This window comes from Chiloscyllium plagiosum, chromosome 25 (assembly GCF_004010195.1).
Source record: "Chiloscyllium plagiosum isolate BGI_BamShark_2017 chromosome 25, ASM401019v2, whole genome shotgun sequence".
NCBI classification, from domain to species: Eukaryota; Metazoa; Chordata; class Chondrichthyes; order Orectolobiformes; family Hemiscylliidae; genus Chiloscyllium; species Chiloscyllium plagiosum.
In genome coordinates, this window is record NC_057734.1 from 11,379,038 (window position 1) to 11,399,270 (window position 20,233).

A 20,233-nucleotide genomic window follows, 5' to 3' on the forward strand; every position below is an offset into this window, starting at 1 on the left:
TGAGAAATGGTGTAACATTCATGGTACATATATACCAAACAAAGATTTCTCAGGAAGAGGAATTCTCGCTATCTTACATTGACATTCAATGACATTCTTACCACTGAATCACCTATCAAGATCTTAAGGATGACCATTAATCAGAAACAGAACTGGACGAGCCATATAAATACATTGCTTACACATGGCATCGGTGATTTGCTACATTAGCAAGTGCATTGATGATGTCACTGTGTCCAAGACCATCACTTCTCACCCCAATCAGAAGCTGTGGATGACCGCAAAGGTGTGCATGCTGCTGAAGACCTGTGATTCCACCTTCAGAGGATACGACAAGGTGGCCCTAACAACAGCGTCCCAGACCATCAAAGAGGCAAATTGTGCATACGCACAGAGAATACACAGCCACTTTCAGGACAGCGGTGATACGCATAACATGTGGAAGGACATCCAGGCCATCACCAACCACAGAACAGCATCGCCTGCTTGTGCTGGTAATGCCTCTCTCGTGGATGAGTCGAACAACTTCAATGAATGGCTTGAGGCACAAAATAAGGAGGCAGTGAACAAGTCCAGCTACCCCCAGCAACCGGGTGCTGCATCTTACTGTGGCCAACGTGAGGAAAACCCTATACAGAGTCAACCCATGGAAGTCTGATGGACCAGATAACATCGCTAGAAGAGTGCTGAGAGGATGCTCTGATGTACTGGTGGATGTTCTCACGGACTTTTTTTTTAGATTCCCTACAGTATGGAAGCAGGCCCTTCAGCCCTCCCTGCACTGTGTTATAGTTCCAATGTGCTTCAAGGCTGGTACCATTGTCCCTGTGCCGAGGAAATCTTCAGCATCCTGTCTCAACAGTTACAGCCGCGTTGCGCTAACACCCATCATCATGAAGTGTTTTGAGAGACTCATGAGGCATATTAAGACCCACCATCCCCCTCACTGGACACCCTGCAGTTCACATATCATCCCAATTGCTCAACAGATGATGCCACACGGGGGCCCCCAGGGCTGTGTGCTCAGTCCACTGCAGTTCACCCTGCTGACACACGACTGTGCAGCGATGCACAGCTCAAATCATATCATCAAATTCACTGATGACATGACTGTAGTGGATCTCACCAGCAGGAACGGCAAGTCAGCAAACAGATAAGAGGTGCAGCGACTAACAGACTAGTGCAGAGCCAACAACCTGTCTCTGAACGTGGACAAAATAAAAGAAATAGTTATTGACTTTAGGAGAGCACAGAGTGACCACTCTCTGATGGACATTGATGGCTCCCCCATGGAGATTGTGAAGTGCACCAAATTTCTTGGCTTTCACCTGGTGGAGAATCTCGCCTGGTCCCTCAATACCAGCTCCACAGCCAAGAAAGCCCAGCAGTGTCTCTACTTTCTGTGTAGGTTGAGGAAAGCACACCTCCCATTCCCCATCCTCATCACATTCTACAGAGGGTTCACTGCAAGTAACTGAGCTGCTGTCTCACTGCCTGGTTTGGGAATTGCTCCATCTCGGATCGTAAGACACTACAACTGATAGTGAAGACAGCTGAGAAGACCATTGAGCTATCTCTCCCCTCTATTACAGACATTTACACTACACACTGCATCCAAAAGGCATTGTGGAAGACGCCACACATCCCTTACTCAAACATTTTTTCCTCCTACCATTTGGCAGAAGATAGCGGAGCATTCCGTCTCTCACAGCCAGACAGTGCAACAGTGTCTTCCCCCAAGCCATCAGGCTCCTAACACAGTATGACTGGACTCTTTACCATCTGAAATTCTTTGCACGATTTTAAGTTGCTGCAAGAACAATGTCTATTAATTATCATTCCTTTATTACACTGTAATTTGCATGTCTTGTCTTTCTTATACACTGTATGCTGCCCTTTGTATGATGGTGTAGTTTGTGCTGTCCATGTAGCACCTTGGTCCTGGAGGAACGCTATCTCATTTTTACTGTACCAGCTGCATATGGTAGAAATGATGAATAAAAGCTACTCTACTCTACAAGAGCAGATTAGAGGCTGTACATGCTGCAGTGAGTAACTCAGCTCCTGATTCTTCAAGTAGTGTCTACCATCTATAAAGCACAGGTCAGGTAGGTGATGAAATATCAAGTGATGAAATTGATAACAGCTCCAACAATGATCAAGAAGCTTAACACCATCTAGGACAAAACAGCCCACTGACTGGCATCCCGTGCACTGCCTTCGACATTCACTCCCTCCAACATCAATGCACAGCTGTAGCAGTATGTGCCATCTACAAGACGCACAGCAAACCTCACTAAGGCTTCTTCACCAGCCCCTTCTAAACTCACAACCCGTATCCAGGGTCAGGAAGAGAAATCATGGGCCTTTCTGTTTTTCCTGTTCCAGGGTCCCTTAGCTCCAGCTTCTGCTGCAGAACCTTTAATTGATGTAGCAGCTTCCACAGATTCTATCTTTCTAAAATATGGGGATAGACATGCACTGATTGGTAGCAGAGGGCCATTGCACTGAAGTCTGGGCCCATACAGAAGGCACAGGCCTTGGTGCTTTGCATGGATAGCAGCACTTCTCCAGCATCTTGTCTCTATGATCTGGAAAGCATGGGAACATAACTACCACAAACCACACACTATCCTGTTTGGAATCGTATCGCTGTCCCTTCACTGTCACTTGATTAACATCCTGGAGCTCTGGTTGTAAATTTGCTTGCTGAGCTGGCAGATTTGTTCTCAAATGTTTCATCACCATGCTAGTAACATGATCAGTGAGCCTCTATTGAAGCACTGGTGTACTGTCCTGTTTTCTATTTATCTATTTGTCTTGGTCTGTTGTGATGGGTGATATCACTTCCAGTTCTTTTTCTAAGAGGTTGGTAAATGGGGTCCAAATAGAGTCATAGATTCATAGAGATGTACAGCATGGAAACAGACCCTTCGGTCCAAACCGTCCATACCGACCAGATATCCCAACCCGATCTAGTCCCATTTATCAGCAACCGGCCCATATCCCTCCAAACCCTTCCTATTCATATACCCATCCAAATGCCTCTTAAATGTTGCAATCAGCCTCCACCACATCCTCTGGCAGCTCATTCCATACACATACCACCCTCTGCGTGAAAAAGTTGCCCCATAGGTCTCTTTTATATCTTTCCCCTCACACCCTAAACCTACGCCCTCTAGTTCTGGACTCCCCGACCCCAGGGAAAAGACTTTGTCTATTTATCCTATCCATGCCCCTCATAATTTTATAAACATGTATAAGGTCACCCCTCAGCCTCCGACACTCCTGGGAAATCAGCCCCAGCCTGTTCAGCCTCTCCCTGTAGCTCAGATCCTCTAACCCTGGCAACGTTCCTGTAAATCTTTTCTGAACCCTTTCAAGTTTAACAACATCTTTCCGATAGGAAGGAGACCAGAATTGCATGTAATATCCAAAATGCAGCACCTCGCATTTATGTGAATTAAACTCCATCTGCCATTGACCAAGGATCATGTCCAGTACAAATCCATATCTGACCAGATTTCAGACCTCCCTACTCACAACCTCCTCTATACTCGAACTACAATTTAGGTTCCTATCCCCCTGCTGAATTAGTTTAAACCCACCCGAAGAGCATTAGCAAATTCCTCCCCCCTAGGATATTGGTACCCCTTTAGTTCAGGTGAAGACCATCCTGTTTGTAGAAGTCCCACCTACCCCAGAAAGAGCCCCAATTATCCAGGTTGGGGTCTATCTGCAGTCCATACTTTCGTCCCGAGATCTAACGGAGTATACTGCTTTTGATCTGGTAAGATATGGATTTGTACTGGACATGATCACAACACAGGTCACTTGTGTTGTAGATAGAGTCCCGGTGTCAATGCCAGGCCTCTAGGAATTCCTGCGCATGCCTTTGTTTAGCGTGTCCCAGGATGGATGTATTGTCCCAGTGGAACTGATGTCCCTTGTTGTGTGTGTGTAAGGATACTAGTGATAGGTGGTGGTGTCCTTTGGTGGCTAGTTGGTGCTCATATATCCTGGTGGCTAGTTTCCTGCCCGTCTATCCAATGTAATGTTTGTTGCAATTCTTGCAGGGTATTCGTATATGATGTTCGTTCTGCTGGTTGTTGGTACAGGGTCCTTTAGATTCATCAAGAGCTGTTTCATTGTATTGGTAGGTTTAGGGGCTACCTTGACGCCAAGGGGCCGGAGTAGTCCGGTCGTCATCGCCGAGATATCTTTTTTTAATATATGGTAGTCTGGCTAGAGTCTCTGAGCGTGTTGTGTCTACTTGTTTAGGTTTGTTGTGTGCAACCTGAACCACAACCTGAGCTACAAATCTTCACAAATATTGCAAATATCCTGGAGATCCCTTCAAACTGTGCTGTGCGTATACATTAGTTCAAGCAGATTCTGAAGAGTAATTAGACATGGATAATAAATGATACTGGCCTAGCCTATGACACCCATATCCCATGAACCAGAAGACCAGAAGAAATAGGAACAGAAGTGGGTTGCTTGGCACCTCAAGCCTCCTCTGCCATTCAATAGGTCATGGCTGATCTGACATTCCTCACGTCTACTTTTCTGTCCTTTCTCCGTAACCTTCAATTCCTCTCGTGATCAAGAATCTTTCAATCCCAGCCCTAAATATACACATAGTCACTGTTCCCTTAGCTCCTTGTGGCAAGGAGTTTCAAAGACTCACAAGCCTGTGAGAGGCTGGATAATTGTGGTGCCTGGATAATTGGGGCTCTTTCTGGGGTAGGTGGGACCTCTACAAACAGGATGGTCTTCACCTGAACTAGAGGGGTACCAATATCCTAGGGGGGAGGAATTTGCTAATGCTCTTCGGGTGGGTTTAAACTAATTCAGCAGGGGGATGGGAACCTAAATTGTAGTTCGAGTATAGAGGAGGTTGTGAGTAGGGAGGTCTGAAATAAGGTTTCAGGGTCGCATGTGGGCATTCACAAGCAAAAGGTTGTTTTGAAGTGTGTCCAATTTTCAGCCTGAAGCATCCGGAATAAGGTGGGTGAACTTGCAGCAAGGGTTGGTACCTGGGATTTCGATGTTGTGACCATTTCAGAGACATGGGTAGAGCAGGGACAGGAATGGTTATTGCAGGTTCTGGGATTTAGATGTTTCAGTAAGAACAAAGAAGATGGTAAAAGAGGTGGGGGCGTGGCATTGTTAGTCAAGGATAGTACTACGGTTGCAGAAAGGACATTTGAGGATTCATCAACTGAGGTAGGATGGGCTGAGATTAGAAACAGGAAAGGAGAGGTCACCCTGTTGGGAGTTTTTGATAGGCCTCCAAATAGGTCCCGAGATGTAGAGGAAAGGATAGCAAAGGTGATTCTCAATAGGGATGAGAGTGACAGGGTAGTTGTTATAGTGGACGGTATTGACTGGGAATACTATAGTTCAAGTACTTTAGATAGGTCAGTTTTTGTCCATTGTGTGCAGGAGGGTTTTCTGACACAGTGTGTATACAGGCCAATAAGGGGTGAGGCCACATTAGATTTGGTACTGCGTAATGAATCCAGACAGGTGTCAGATTTGGAGGTAGGTGAGCACTTTGGTGATAGTGACCACAGTTCAGTTATGTTTACTTTAGCAATGGAAAGGGATAGGTATACACCGGAAGGCAAGAGCTACAGCTGGGGGAAAGGCAATTATGATGTGATTAGACAAGATTTAGGATACATAGGATGGGGAAGGAAACTGCAGGGCATGGGCACAATAGAAATGTGGAGTTTATTCAATGAACAGCTACTGTGTGTCCTTGATAAGTATGTACCTGTCAGACAGGGAGGAAGTTGTTGAGCGCAGGAGCTGTGCTTTACTAAAGAAGTTGAATCTCTTGTCAAGAGGAGGAAGAAGGCTTATGTTAGGATGAGATGTTAAGGCTCACTTAGGGTGATTGAGAGTTACAAGGTAGCCAGGAAAGACCTAAAGAAAGAGCTAAGATGAGCGAGGAGGGGACATGAGAAGTTGTTGGCAGATAGGATCAGAGAAAATCCTAAAGCTTTCTATAGGTATATAAGGGATGAAAGAATGGCTAGATTAAGATTAGGGCCAATCAAGGACAATAGTGGGAAGTTGTGAGTGGAGTCAGAGGAGATAGGGGAAGCGCTAAATGAATATTTTTCGTCAGTATTCACACTGGAAAAAGACAGTGTTGTTGAGGAGAATACTGAGAAACAGGCTACGAGACTAGATGGAATTGAGGTTCACATGGAGGAGGTGTTAGAAATTCTGGAACGTGTGAAAATAGATAAATCCCCTGGGCTGGATGGGATTTATACCAAGATTCTCTGGGAAGTCAGGGAGGAGATTGCTGAGCCTTTGGCTTTGATCTTTATGTTGTCATTGTCTACACAAATAATACCAGAAGACTGGAGGATAACAAATGTTGTTCCCTTATTCAAGAAGGAGAGGAGAGACAACCCTGGTAATTATAGATCAGCGAGCCTTACTTCGATTGTGGGTAAAGTCTTGGAAAAGGTAATAATTGATGTATAATCATCTCGATAGGAATAAGTTGATTAGGGATAGTCAACACAGTTTTATGAAGGGTAGGTCATGCCTCACAAACCTTACTGAGTTCTTTGAGAAGGTGATCAAACAGGTGGATAAGGGTAAATGACGTGGTATATATGGATTTTAGTAAGGCATTTGATAAAGTTCTCCATGGTAGGCTACTGCACAAAATACACAGGCATGGGATTGAGCGTGATTTAGCGGTTTGGATTAGAAATTGGCTAGCTGAAAGAAGACAGAGGGTGGTGGTTGACGGGAAATGTTCAACCTGGAGCTCAGTTCCTAGTCGTGTACTGCAAGGATCTGTTTTGGGTCCACTGCTGTTTGTCATTGTTATAAACAACCTGGGTGAGGGCGTAGAAGGATCGGTTAGTAAATTTGAGGAAGCCACTAAGGTCGGTACAGTTGTGGATAGTGCCAAAGGATGTTGTAGGCTACAGAGGGACACAGATAAACTGCAGAGCTGGGCTGAGAGGTGGCAAATGGAGCTTAATGCAGGAAAGTGTGAGGTGATTCACTTTGGAAGGAGTAACAGGAATGCAGATTACTGGGCAAATGATAAGATTCTTGGTAGTGTAGATGAGCAGCGAGATCTCGGTGTCCATGTACATAGATTCCCTCAAAGTTGCCATCCAGGTTGATAGGCTTTTAAGAAGGCGTATGGTGTGTTAGCTTTTATTAGTAGAGGTATTGAGTTTCAGAACCATGAGTTCATGCTGTAGCTGTACAAAACTGGTGCAGCCACACTTGGAGTATTGCGTGCAGTTCTGGTCACCGCATTATAGGAAGGATGTGTAAGCTTTGGAATGGGTCCAGAGGAGATTTACCAGGATGCTGCCTGGTATGGAAGGAAGGTCTTATGAGGAAAGGTTGAGGGACTTGAGGCTGTTTTCATTAGAGGGAAGAAGGTTGAGAGGTGACTTAATTGAGACATATAAGATAATCAGAGGGTTAGATCAGGTGGACAATGAGAACCTTTTCTGAGGATGGTGATGGATAGCATGAGGGGGCATAGCTTCAAATTGAGGGGTGATAGATATAGGACAGATGTCAGAGTTAGTTTCTTCACTCAGAGAGAAGTAGGGGCATGGAATGCCCTGCTTGAAAACTCGCCAACTTTACGGGCATTTAAAAGGTCATTGGATAGGCATATGGATGAGAGTGGAATAATGTAGGATAGATGAGCTTCATACTGGTTTCACAGGGCCGCACAACATGGAGGGCTGAAGGGTCTGTACTGCACCGTAATGTTCTATGTTCTACATAGAAGAAATTCCTCCTTATCTCAGTCTTAAATTAGTGCTCCTTTATTCTGAGACTGTGCCCTCTGATCTTCTCAGCATTTATGCTGTCAAGCCCCTTAAGAATCTTTCAATAAGATCACCTTTCATTCTTTTAAACTGCAGTGAGTAGAGTCCCAACCTGTTTAGTCTTTGCTCATAAGACAGCCCCTCCGAACCGGGAGTCCTCCTTTTAAACATTCCTGAACTGCCTCCATTGAAATAATATTGTTCCTTAAATACGGGGACCAAACGTGCTCACAGAACTCCTGATATGTTCTCACTAGCACTTTGTACAATTGCAATGAGACTTCCCTACTTTTATCCTCCAATCCCCTTGAAATAAGGACCAATATTTTATTAGCTTTAATAAAAACCGAAATAACTGCGAATGCTGTAAATCAGAAACAAAAACAGAAGTTGCTGGAAAAGCTCAGCAGGTCTAGCAGCATCTGTGGAGAGAAATCAAAGTTAATGTTTCGGATCTGGTGACTCTTTGTCAGACCCTTCCTGCTCTGAGGAAGGGTCACCAGACCTAAAAAGTTAACTTTGATTTCTCTTCACATATGCTGCCAGACCTGCTGAGCTTTTCCTGCAACTTCTGTTTTTGATTCTATTAACCTTTCTGATTACCAGCTGTCTCTGTGTGCTAGCTTTCTGTGTTTCATGCACAAGTTCCCTTAACTCACTCTGTTGCAGTTTTTCTCCATTTAAATAATATTTTGTTCTTTTGTTCTCCTTTCCAAAATGAACAACTTCACATTTTCCCACATTATATTCCATTCACCAATCTTTTGCCCACTTACCTAACCCATAAACCATAAGATGATAAGAAATAAGAACAATGTCTTTCTGTAAACCATCAGTATCCCTCCTTCACTCGCTTTTCACTTATTTTTGTGTGATTCAGAAATTTGGCTGTAGGACATTCAGTTCCTTTCTCCAAGTCATTAATATACAGAACAACCTCGATTATCCGAAAAAGACAGGTAGTGAGTATTTTGTTTGGATAACTGATTGTTCAGATATCTGATCTGATCATAAACAAAGAACATTTTCCTCTGTTTTATCCCGGTCCTCGACAGCAGCCAGCATCTTTCTGTTCGGTGTCGTCCGTCATCCAGACTAACCAAGTGTTGTCCCTCCCTCTTCAGCAACCGCTAAGCCCTTAGAGAAAGAGAGAGAGAGAGAGAGAGAGAGAAAGAGAGGCACAAAATACAGGGGGATCAGTTTCTGTCCTCTCATCAATTTTTTTAGGGTGATAATGTTTTCCACGTATTTCCTCCAGTCAAGTTTTTTTTCCTGTTTATTTTCACGTGCGTTAACTCACCACTATTTGCTCCCACCCATCAAAAAAAAGTTATATTAAATTTTCTTGTCAGCTGAAAGATATTGAACTACATTTTATTTGGATAAAAAGAATCGTCATGGGATAATGGGAAGAAAAAGCAATGGAAATGAAAAGTGTGAGTGCATTTTTGATTTAACTTGCCATAGCATGAGCTGAAGAAAAAAACTGCTGTGTTTGCAAAATGGAACTAGTCAATGTTGAGAGGGAATCTTGCCATTAGAGTGCACAGCTCGGGCTATGTTGTTCTTATGTGTTCACAGTCACAAACCTTTGTCCTCAGGGAGAATACATTTCAGACAGCCTTTCTATAAGAAGTGTCAGACTTAACTCTAATGTCACGGCTCGAGTATATATTTGAAGTCAATTATTTATTAAAGCATACTTGCATCTATATTTCTGTCAAGTTTACAAAATGATGCATTAAATGGATGAGGAATAGAATTTTCCCACTTCAACTGAAATGCATGTACAGGGACCTTGAGATCTTGTTCCGATAATCCGAAATTTGGATAATTGATGTTCAGATAACAGAGGTTGTTCTGTATATTGTAAACAGTTGTGGTTCCAGCACTGATCTATGTGGAACCCCATTGGTTACAGGTTGCCAATCTGAAAAAAGAGCGTTTATCCCCAGTTGCTGTTTCCTGTCCATTAGTCAATTTTCCATCCAAGCCAATAAACCACCTTCAACGTAATGGACTCTTATCTTATGACTTAGCCTTCTGTAAGGTAACTTGTCAAATGCCTTCTGTCCCAATATAACACATATACTAGTTCCCCTGTATCCACCCTGGTGGAGTCTTCCTCGAAAAACCTTAGTAAATTACTCAGACAAGATTTCTATTTCATGAAGCTGTGATGACTCAGGTTGATCAGATTATGGTTTTCCTGACGTGCTGCCATTATTTCTTTAGTAATTGATTCCAATTCTTTTCCAACAATGGATGTTTGCCTGATCAGCCTATAGATATCCACTTTTTACCTTCCTTTTTGAATAGGATGTCACTTCTACCGTTTCCAATCCTCTGGTACTACTTCAGAATCCAAGGATTTTTGAAAAATTACAATAAATTCATCCAATTTCTTCGTAGCTACTCCTTTTAGGATGCTAGGATGCAAGACATCCATACCAGGGGACTTACCTGCCTTTAGCCCCATTAGTTTGTCCAATAATACTTCTCTTGTGATGGTAATGGGATTTAATTCTTCCCCACATTCTTTAGTATTAATAACAAGCAAAATGATCAGCTGCTATCCAACGTTTCCAGGTTCAAAGGACACTTATGTAGATATGAGGCAACACCGTGATAAGTTATGGAGGACCCTCAGACGAGATGTTTGCGCTTTAGTAAGGGCATTCTTGAATGAAATCTGCCAGCTGCTGTAGACACAATCGCAAGCTCAGAGCAATACATTGTCAGGGGCAGTGAAGGTGACAATGAAATGTTCTGGTTCTGGTTTCTTCCAGGCTGGAACTAAAGACAATTGCAACATCTTGCAGTTTGCTGTCAGCTGAATAAAGGAGGTCACTCAGGTGTGCTATTTCAGTGAGAACCAACTGAACTTTATTATCACTTGCCAGATGGAAGCTGGCTGAATGATCACATAGCCTTCTGATGGTGCATGGCGCCACTGACATCTGTGTGTGTGAAGTTGAAGTGAAGCATATGAATGTTAGGTGAAGTGCTGACAGGAACATGTGAATTAGAATCAGGAGTAGGCAATGCAGCCCTTCTAAGTTGAAACTTTATTGCTGGAACAGCACAGCAGGTCAGGCAGCATCCAGGGAACAGGAGATTCGACGTTTCGGGCACAGGCCCTTCTTCAGGAAGGGCCTGTGCCCGAAACGTCGAATCTCCTGTTCCCTGGATGCTGCCTGACCTGCTGTGCTGTTCCAGCAATAAAGTTTCAACTTTGATCTCCAGCATCTGCAGACCTCACTTTCTCCAATGCAGCCCTTCTAGCCTGCTCTGCCATCTAACATGATCATGGCTGATTTTACCCTATTCTCTACTTTCCTGCCACTCCCCACAGCCCTTTATCCTGCTTTTCATCAGAAACATACCTATTTCTTTCTTGAATCTGTTGATTGATTCTGCCTTCTCTGCACTCTGGAGCAGTGAGTTCCATAGATTCACAACCCTCTGAAAGAAATAGTTTCACCTCATCTCAGTTTTGAACCTACCTCCTCTCACTCTATATCTATTACTTCTTGTTCAAGACTCTCCCACAAGAGAGATCAATTGTTCAACGTCCACCTTATCAATCCCCTTTAGCATTTTATATACCTCAATCAGATCCTGCTTCATTCTTCTGAACTCCATGATGAGGATGTGCTGAACTGAACAATGTCAAAGCTTAATGGTGCATTGGCATAAATAGGCATTTGAAGATGTATTCACTGCCCCTGACTGCTCATGCAAGGTCATTGAATTTCTTGCAGCTTTGGTACTTGACACCTGGCATTGACTTCCACGACTGTCTGTCCACAGTCCTTTCGAAATGAACCAGGAATCTGGAAAGTGTCCTGACTCCCTATGGATCTAGGAAGTCATTTTTATTTTCCACCTCCTCCATCATGTCCTCCAAGTGCACTGTCTGAAAACCTTGAATTTTTTTCTCTCCCATATTGTGCCACTGTTTTCAATGTCAGCTTCACTTCCTGCTTGATTGTCAGCACCTGCTCTAGCCACAATGCACCACTCCTTTGTAATGAAGTGCAGGTTAGCTTTAATGATATGAGTAAGATATGACTTTGTGCTCCCTCTGATGTATTCAGACAATAAACAGCTTGGCTAATACTAGCTGAAATGAGGAGGTAACAAGGCATATTGTCAAACTACCTGCATAACATTGAATAGGAACAGTTAATTGTACACTGCGATCCCATGTCCATTTTCAGGGGCTATCCTCCACTGACTGCTCTGCTCACGTACAGAACTCAATACAGTACACATTCACCAATAACAAAATTGAGCACAACCAATAGAGGGAAAACATTTTGAATCTTAACAGTTCTGCAACAAACAGCATTTGATAAGGACAAGCAATGCATGCAAAGTTTTATTACTTGGCAAAGTTTAGTCTAAATCCTGCAGTACCTGTTTGGATGAGATGAAGGAAGTAGGAACTGGAAAGCCACCACACAAATGCCATTATGCAGTTGATGGTGCTGTACGCTGTTCAGTTCGTAGGCAATGTATGCTCTCCGCACATATACCTTTCACACAAAAAAGGAACATATATCATATAGTAAACTAAATATTCAGTGTTAAACCAAAATTCTTTTGAAGAGATAGAAATGAAAGATGAGTTTAAAGACCTCAGCCACTGCCAATTCAGAGGAAGCCTTCAGCTCATCAGATGGGTGAAATGAACAGCAATATTTTTTCTTCTCTACTTTTTTGATTATTCAAATACTTGTTGAGGTTTTCACACAACTGAGTTCTCTTAATAAAGACTGTTATCAGATCTTTCCCAGTGGATCAATGTAACACCAATTCCACATCTGGAACATTCTGAGTTATTTGTTCAGAGCCAGAATGACAGTGGTGGTGCTTCAGTTGGTGTTAGCAACCATAGACCAAGGAAGGTGAAAGTGAATAAAGGGGAAGTGTTGAAAAATAAGACAATCCTTTTCAAGTGTTATCTAATGTCTGGATGATGTAATGATTATAAGGTGAGAACCTCACACTACTATTGACATTTTTATGATGTAATTCCAATTTTTTTTAAAGAGAGCTGATACAGCCAAAAAAGAGCTACAGCTGAACATAAATGGCTTTCTGGAGAGGGAGAGATCCATGGAATGTTACACCTAAAGGTGTGGAGGAAATTTCAAACAATAACCTTTTGAGGAAGAAAAGGCAAAATTTATTGAGACTACAAAGACAAGGAGAGGCTGATGAAGCCTTGCTCAATAGTAGGCCATTTCCTGCAGACAATATACCAAATGACAGGCACAATTCATGTTTTTCTCTTTGAACATTACACAAAGACGAGAATTTTAAAAGCCAGTATGAACTCTACCGGAGGCGGTACTAGTGGAACTTGTGTATGCTAGTTGACTAAGAGGTTTATGTGTAAGCCTGCATTTGAGTTTTAGCATACTGGTAGGGTTGCAGTCAAACAACACTCCTGTGTTGCAGGAAAAGGACTCTCCATCCTAGGACAAGCCAAACAAAGACACGCATGAGAATTCCTAGAAGTATGGCATTCCAACCGGAACTCTATCAACAAACACATCGAGTTAGAGCTGAAAATGTGTTGCTGGAAAAGCGCAGCAGGTCAGGCAGCATCCAGGGAACAGGAGAATCGACGTTTCGGGCATAAGTCCTTCTTCAGGAAACCACAATGATAATTGCTACAATACACACTTATAGCGTTATACCAAGAATATCAAACCAATGAATACAATTGCTTACATTGTTACAAAGCATTAAGTAGTTAGGATTGTTCCTAAATTGTGGGCTGATTCCCACCATTTGTAATCGGCTTATGCCCGAAACGTCGATTCTCCTGTTCCCTGGATGCTGCCTGACCTGCTGCGCTTTTCCAGCAACACATTTTCAGCTCTGATCTCCAGCATCTGCAGACCTCACTTTCTCCACATCGAGTTAGACCCCATCTATCACTCCTTGAGAAAAGGAACAGGAAATGACTTCACCACAGGAAATAACATCACCACAGGAAATGACATCACCAACTCAAACAGCAGGATATAGAGAAGCTGCAGAGCTGGGCAGAAAGGTGGCAAATGGAATTCAATGTAGCTAAGTGTGAGGTGATTCACTTTGGGAAGAACAACAAAAAGATGGGGTACTGGGCTAATGGTCGGATACTTGGTAGTGTGGATGAGCAGAGGGATCTTGGTGTCCATGTACACAGATCTCTGAAAGTTGCCACCCAGGTAAATAGTGCGGTGAGGAAGGCATATGGCGTACTGGCTTTTATTGGTAGAGGAATTGAGTTCCGGAGTACTGAGGTCATGATGCAGTTGTATAAAACTCTGGTGCGGCCACATCTGGAATATTGTGTGCAGTTTTGGTCGCCATACTATAGGAAGGATGTGGAGGCACTGGAACGGGTGGAGTCGTGAGTTCATGGAATGCTCTGCCAGTAGCAGTGGTGGACTCTCCCTCTTTATGGGCATTTAAGCGGGCATTGGATAGGTATATGGAGGATAGTGGGTTAGTATAGGTTAGGTGGGCTTGGATCGGCGCAACATCGAGGGCCAAAGGGCCTGTACTGCGCTGTATTCTTCTATGTTCTATGTTCTATAAATAGAAAGCAGGAATTCTCAGCATTGCTTCGCCTGAGGCCCACTGAAGATGTTATCTAGTAGGGTAATGAAACGAACCTTGCAGCTCAGCTAGCAAACCTACATCCAAAACCTCAATCTGAGCTACGAATCTTCTCAAAACTCGCTATGCACAGTTTGAACACTAAGATATAGTAAAGAATAGCTAAACATGAGGCAGTCATCTGATTACAAATGGTGGGAATCAGCCCACAATTTAGGAACAATCCTAACTACTTAATGCTTTGTAACAATGTAAGCAATTGTATTCATTGGTTTGATATTCTTGGTATAATGCTATAAGTGTGTATTGTAGCAATTATCATTGTGAGTGCACAGTTATGAATTAGAATAATTGATTAATGAATGAAGGATCAGAAAATATTATTCACCCGAAAGGCAGGGAATCACTTAAGGATTCTGAAATTGATATCTTTTGCTTGAAATATGTGTAATCATCTGGGTGAGATTTAAAAGACCACATTTGGCATTATGTAACAATAATAGTCAGTGGGCACAAGAGGAGAAAATTGAAAACAAAAAACAACTCTTACTTATGTAAAATGGGATTTCATTTAAAAAAATAAGTAATCCAGCATCACAAATGAACCATAAAATATTTTCAGTAAATTATGATTTACCTCAAGAGCTGCCATCCGTACAACTCTATTGACATGATTGAAGAAGCTGGGCAGAACATCAAAAATAGAGGTCTCTGAGAAGATCAATTTCTAAAGCCAAACAACAATAGAATGAATATTTGGTCCATTAATCCCTTCTTGGCTGAACAAGACAAAAATATAATAATCCAAAATTCTAAAAAATAAATTGTACTCTTTACATTCCAGATAATTGTCATATAGTTCAATTGCATAGGTAGTCACACACACCTCAATAATTTTGGAACAACAACTTTATTAGATTAGATTCCCTACAGTGTGGATACAGGCCCTTCAGCCCAACAAGTCCATACCAACCCTCCGGACAGTAACCCACCCAGACCCACTTCCCTCTGACTGATGCACCTAACACTACAGGCAATTTAGAATGACCAATTCACCTAACCTGCACATCTTTGGATTGTGGGAGGAAACCGGAGAACCCGGAGGAAACCCACGCAGATACAGGGAGAACGTGCAAACTCCACACATACTGCCACCCAAGGCTGGAATTGAAACTGGATCCCTGGTGCTGTGAGGCAGCAGTGCTAACCACTGAGCCAGCGTACTACCCGGACAATTAATCTAGATGTTACAAAATGCAACAATCCCCAGCAGCAGGTTGCTAGGTAAACAGGCAAAAGTCACCAACTTCAGCCAACTACCAGTTGTGCCAACCCCTACTGATGTAACAATTATCATGAATGATAAAGATCAATCAACCATCATTGATCATCTATCCAGAGACGTCATAACATCTCTCAATTGTAACACCTTAAATAATTCCAGTTTTTGTGGTCCAGGGCATCCCTGATTTATGAACATCCAAATTAAAAATGCAATCTCATACCCAGGGTGTAATTTTAAAGATCCATCATATGAGCATTTCCTGTATTTAGGAACTGCTCCTTTATATTGTCCTACATAGGGTTCCAATTTGGGTACAAAACGACTTGCAAACAGACTCCAGAATGGAACCTGTTTGCATCTCAGGATTGCCTGTGTTTCAAAGTTTATTCTGCACAGTGACAGCTTTAGTGCAAATTGATTAACATGTTTCCTAGATTACAACAGTAGCTACAAAGTTAAAAATCACAACACCAGGTTATATTCCAACAGGTTTAATTGGAAGCACACTAGTCTTCGGAGCATCGCTCCTTCATCGGGTGGTAATGGAGGGCTCAATCCTAACACACAGAATTTATAGCAAAAATTTACAGTGTGATGTACCTGAAATTATACATTGAAAAATTGCTTGTCTGTTAAGCTTTTCATGGACAGGCAGCAGCGAAAAGTGGCCGAACAAAGGCTGATAGCTAAGTTCGGTACCCAGAAGGAGGGCCTCAACCGGGACCTTGGGTTCATGTCACATTACAGGTGACCACCATTGCACTATACACACGCTCACAGACACTCCTCTGTACACAAGGACACACACACACATATACACAGACGTGCACAGACACCCCCACACACCCTTACACACACACTCCCACACTCACACATGCACCCCCTCACAGACGTAAGACACTCTGCACTCACTACACACGCTTTCTCACACTCACAACCCCCAACCCAGGCACACAGACACACACACAGAGACAGACAAAGACCCACATGCACACATATTTTGTGGGGTGAATTTGTACTTGCAGGGTTACATTGTACTTTGCTCAAAAACTGCATGAATTCATGTAAAACTCCATTATCTCACTTTTTACATTAGAATCAATCTAAACATCATGGCATAGACAGAGAACACAGGGGGATAACACCTTCAATATATTGTCTAGCTATCACCATTGTTAACAGCTAACCTGAGAATGCAACTTTTTAAAAAAAGGTTTTGTGATTTACACATGTAAGAAGTGAAACTGTCACGGTATTCTATCAGATAAAAGGCTTAACAGACAATCAATTTTTCAATGTATAATTTTAGTTGCATCACACTGTAAATTTTTGCTATAAATTCTGTGTGTTAGGATTGAGCCCTTCACTACCACCTGATGAAGGAGCGACGCTCCGAAAGCTAGTATACTTCCAATTAAACCTGTTGGACTATAACCTGGTGTTGTGAGATTTTTAACTTTGTACACCCCAGTCCAACACCGGCATCTCCAAATCAGAACAGTAGCTACAATTGCAAGGCACTTCATTACCTCTTTAAAAAGCCCAGGCCATTTATATCGTACATTTCATGACCACTGTACATCCCACTCTACAGCCTATGAAGTATTTTTGAAGTGTAGTCCTTCTAGTAATGTTGGAAAGATGGCTGTCAATTTGGATACAGCAAGATTCCATAAACAGCAATGAGACTGTGACCAGATAATTTAACCTGAACATTGTTCCTGACCAATGAGGTAGATGTGAAGGCAAGTGCTTCCAGTCTTCTATGGTGTGCCATGTCAAAGAACAGCCTCAGAAAATCTTTTCATTCTCGGGAAGGGTATTCAGTTGTTGCCATGGTAATAAACATAAGAACTTATGAAATAGGAGTAGGCCATACAGCCCCACAGGCCTACTCTGTTGCTCAGTATGATCATAGTTTAACTCCATTTAAACTCCACTTTCTAATTCAATCCCCGAATTCCTTAATTCCTTAGCATCCAAAAGTTAGTTTATTTCAGTTACTTGAGAAAATAAATTATGTAACAAAAGCTGTTCATTAATCAAATCAAAATAGAACTCTAATGCTACAGTCTCAAACTCACTTTTAGATTGTCAGGACAGAATTGGTGGCCATACATATCGATAGCAGACAGGAAGAGGGACTCCACCTGATTATGCCGCAACTCATAGGAGGGCAGGTGCGATGCAATCAAAACCTAAAAACATTTAAAGAACAATTTTAGCAGAAAGAAGCAGTATAACTGATTTCAGCCAAGGTCACAGTAAGATACCACTATTTCATTCATGATGATTGAGAAACTAGAAGTCATCCAAGAACAGATCAGCCCAGGATGGAGGTACAATCGCATGGTGCTAGCATTGAGGGTTGTCCAGCAATCTCTGCCATGTCAGTTGTTAGGTAAGAAGTGGTTTATGTTTAAATGTGATGGTCCAGAAGATTGAGTAAGCTGCCAGCTATCTGGAACAATGGGAACAAAATGATGGTTTGCATAGGATACAGTTGAAAGTTTAGTGATTGTAAAAGGTCATCAGGGAGCCCTGGCTGACAGATTAAAAACAAGAGTGTCAGATATTCTGACACACTGACAGCTGCCTTCGAGGGAGCAAGATCAGTGTCAAGGACTTTCCACGTGTAAATAAAGGGTGACTTGGTGACGGGATACCAGCCTCTGTGGAGTTATTTAATTTACCACCACTTAAATCACTGGCAGCAGGAGAGGAAGGCAAGTAGAGCTCAAACAGAAAGTGCTGTTTTCTTTCACTCATGACCCAGAGAAAATTTACATTGAACAAATGTTTCCTTAAAATTCCAGTGCTGCCGACAGTCATCGGAACAAACCAAATTAGATTAGGCTAAAACATTTTATCCACAACAACATACATTGCCTCCAAACATACTGAGCTCAGCAGTGAACGGAATATATTGAGGCTAGGTGTTTATCCTTCTCAGATCCAAGATGAATCAAGCAGGAAAATGGGGGCAAGTAGAGTAAAATCCAGGTTAAGAATTAAAATGTAAATCTTTTATTTTGACAGATAACACTGAAAAAAAAATGAGGGAATTGTGTACCCGTTTTGGCAACATCATTAAGACGGACAAACGGGAGGCACAAATATAAATATGGACACTTACACAGATTGGCTCATTAAAAAAGGTGAAATTGTTCTGCTATTTTACCTTAATTCATTGAATCATATTTACAAGACAGCTCTTTTTTTCTTCAAACCTTATAACTTCTGCAAAACAGGCACTTGCTCCAGTTGACCACTCTAACAATGTGCTGATGAACTAATCACACAAAGTATAATGTTCCAAGAAGTAACTCAGAGACCTTCCCCTCTTCTACAGGCAATTGTGTGGCTATGACTAGCCTTTCTGAAAATGTATCTTAGATCACTAAAATGGGAAAGTACACTGGTGCAACTATGGTATCCATGCATCGATGTCTATCACCTGGCTTTGTTTAACTCCCATTTTCCACTATATGTCTAATTAAAATAATTGTGTTAGCTGTTACGTACCACACATTAAAGTCCTGCTGGTTATTAATTATTTGACTAACAGGTCACAATTTACTTCCACTCATTTCTCACGAACAGATATTTTTGTAAAATGGAAACAAATGCCCCCCTTCCACTTTCTTGGTTTTCTAAAATTTGAATGCTCACTCCTGCACTGCCATAAGTTTAATTTTCTTTTCCACATATACTATCAAAACCACGTTATCTGTTTTCCAGTTATGCAGAATCTCACCTGCCTGGATCGTAGAGCCACCTTGGCATTCTCCATTTTGCTAAGTTGTGTTAGTTCATTTAAAATTACCATCAGTTCTTCTGTCAACGTGGGATCTCGAGAACAAAGTTGGTCCTAATAAACAAGCAAAATACAGTGAATCATGTACAATTGTTCCCACCAGATGTAAAATAACCTACAATATCATATAACATCTCCTCAACTAATTAACATTTCAATATATCTGAAACACAAATATTCCACAATGTAGCATTCTTATTAATAACTGGAGAGGGTTCAGAAGAAACTTATCAGCATGTTCCCAGGAATGAAGGGTTTGAGTTATAAGGAGAACCCGGATAGGCTGGGACTTCCTTCATTGGAGTGTAGGAGGTTGAGAGGTGACCTTATAGAGGTTTATAAAATAATAAGGGATATAGATAAGGTGAATGGCAAGTGTCTTTCCCTCGGATGAGGGATTTCAAAATTAGGGGGCATATTTTTAAGCTAAGAGAAAAACGATTTTAAAAAAGACATGGGGGCAATTTTTTTTTACACAGAGAGTGGTTTGTATGTGAAATGAACTTCCTGAGGAGTGGTGGATGCGGGTACAGTTACAACATTTAAAAGACATCTAGATAAGTACATGAATAAGAAATGTTTGAAGGAATATGGGCCAAGTGCAGGCAGGTGGGATTAGTTTACTTTGGGATTATTGTCAGCATGGACTAGTTGGACTGAAGGGTCTGTTTC

At 42.0% G+C, this 20,233-nt stretch overlaps 1 protein-coding gene across 1 annotated transcript in view; it reads right to left on the reverse strand.

The window, feature by feature from the left end:
- Positions 1-20,233, reverse strand: part of LOC122562396 (acetyl-CoA carboxylase 1-like) — a 132,673-nt gene that overhangs the window by 65,004 nt on the left and 47,436 nt on the right. The window contains 4 exon segments of the mRNA XM_043715252.1: positions 12,258-12,376; positions 15,097-15,186; positions 17,829-17,942; positions 19,502-19,676. Of these exon segments, the coding sequence (XP_043571187.1) occupies positions 12,258-12,376; positions 15,097-15,186; positions 17,829-17,942; positions 19,502-19,676 (498 nt within the window).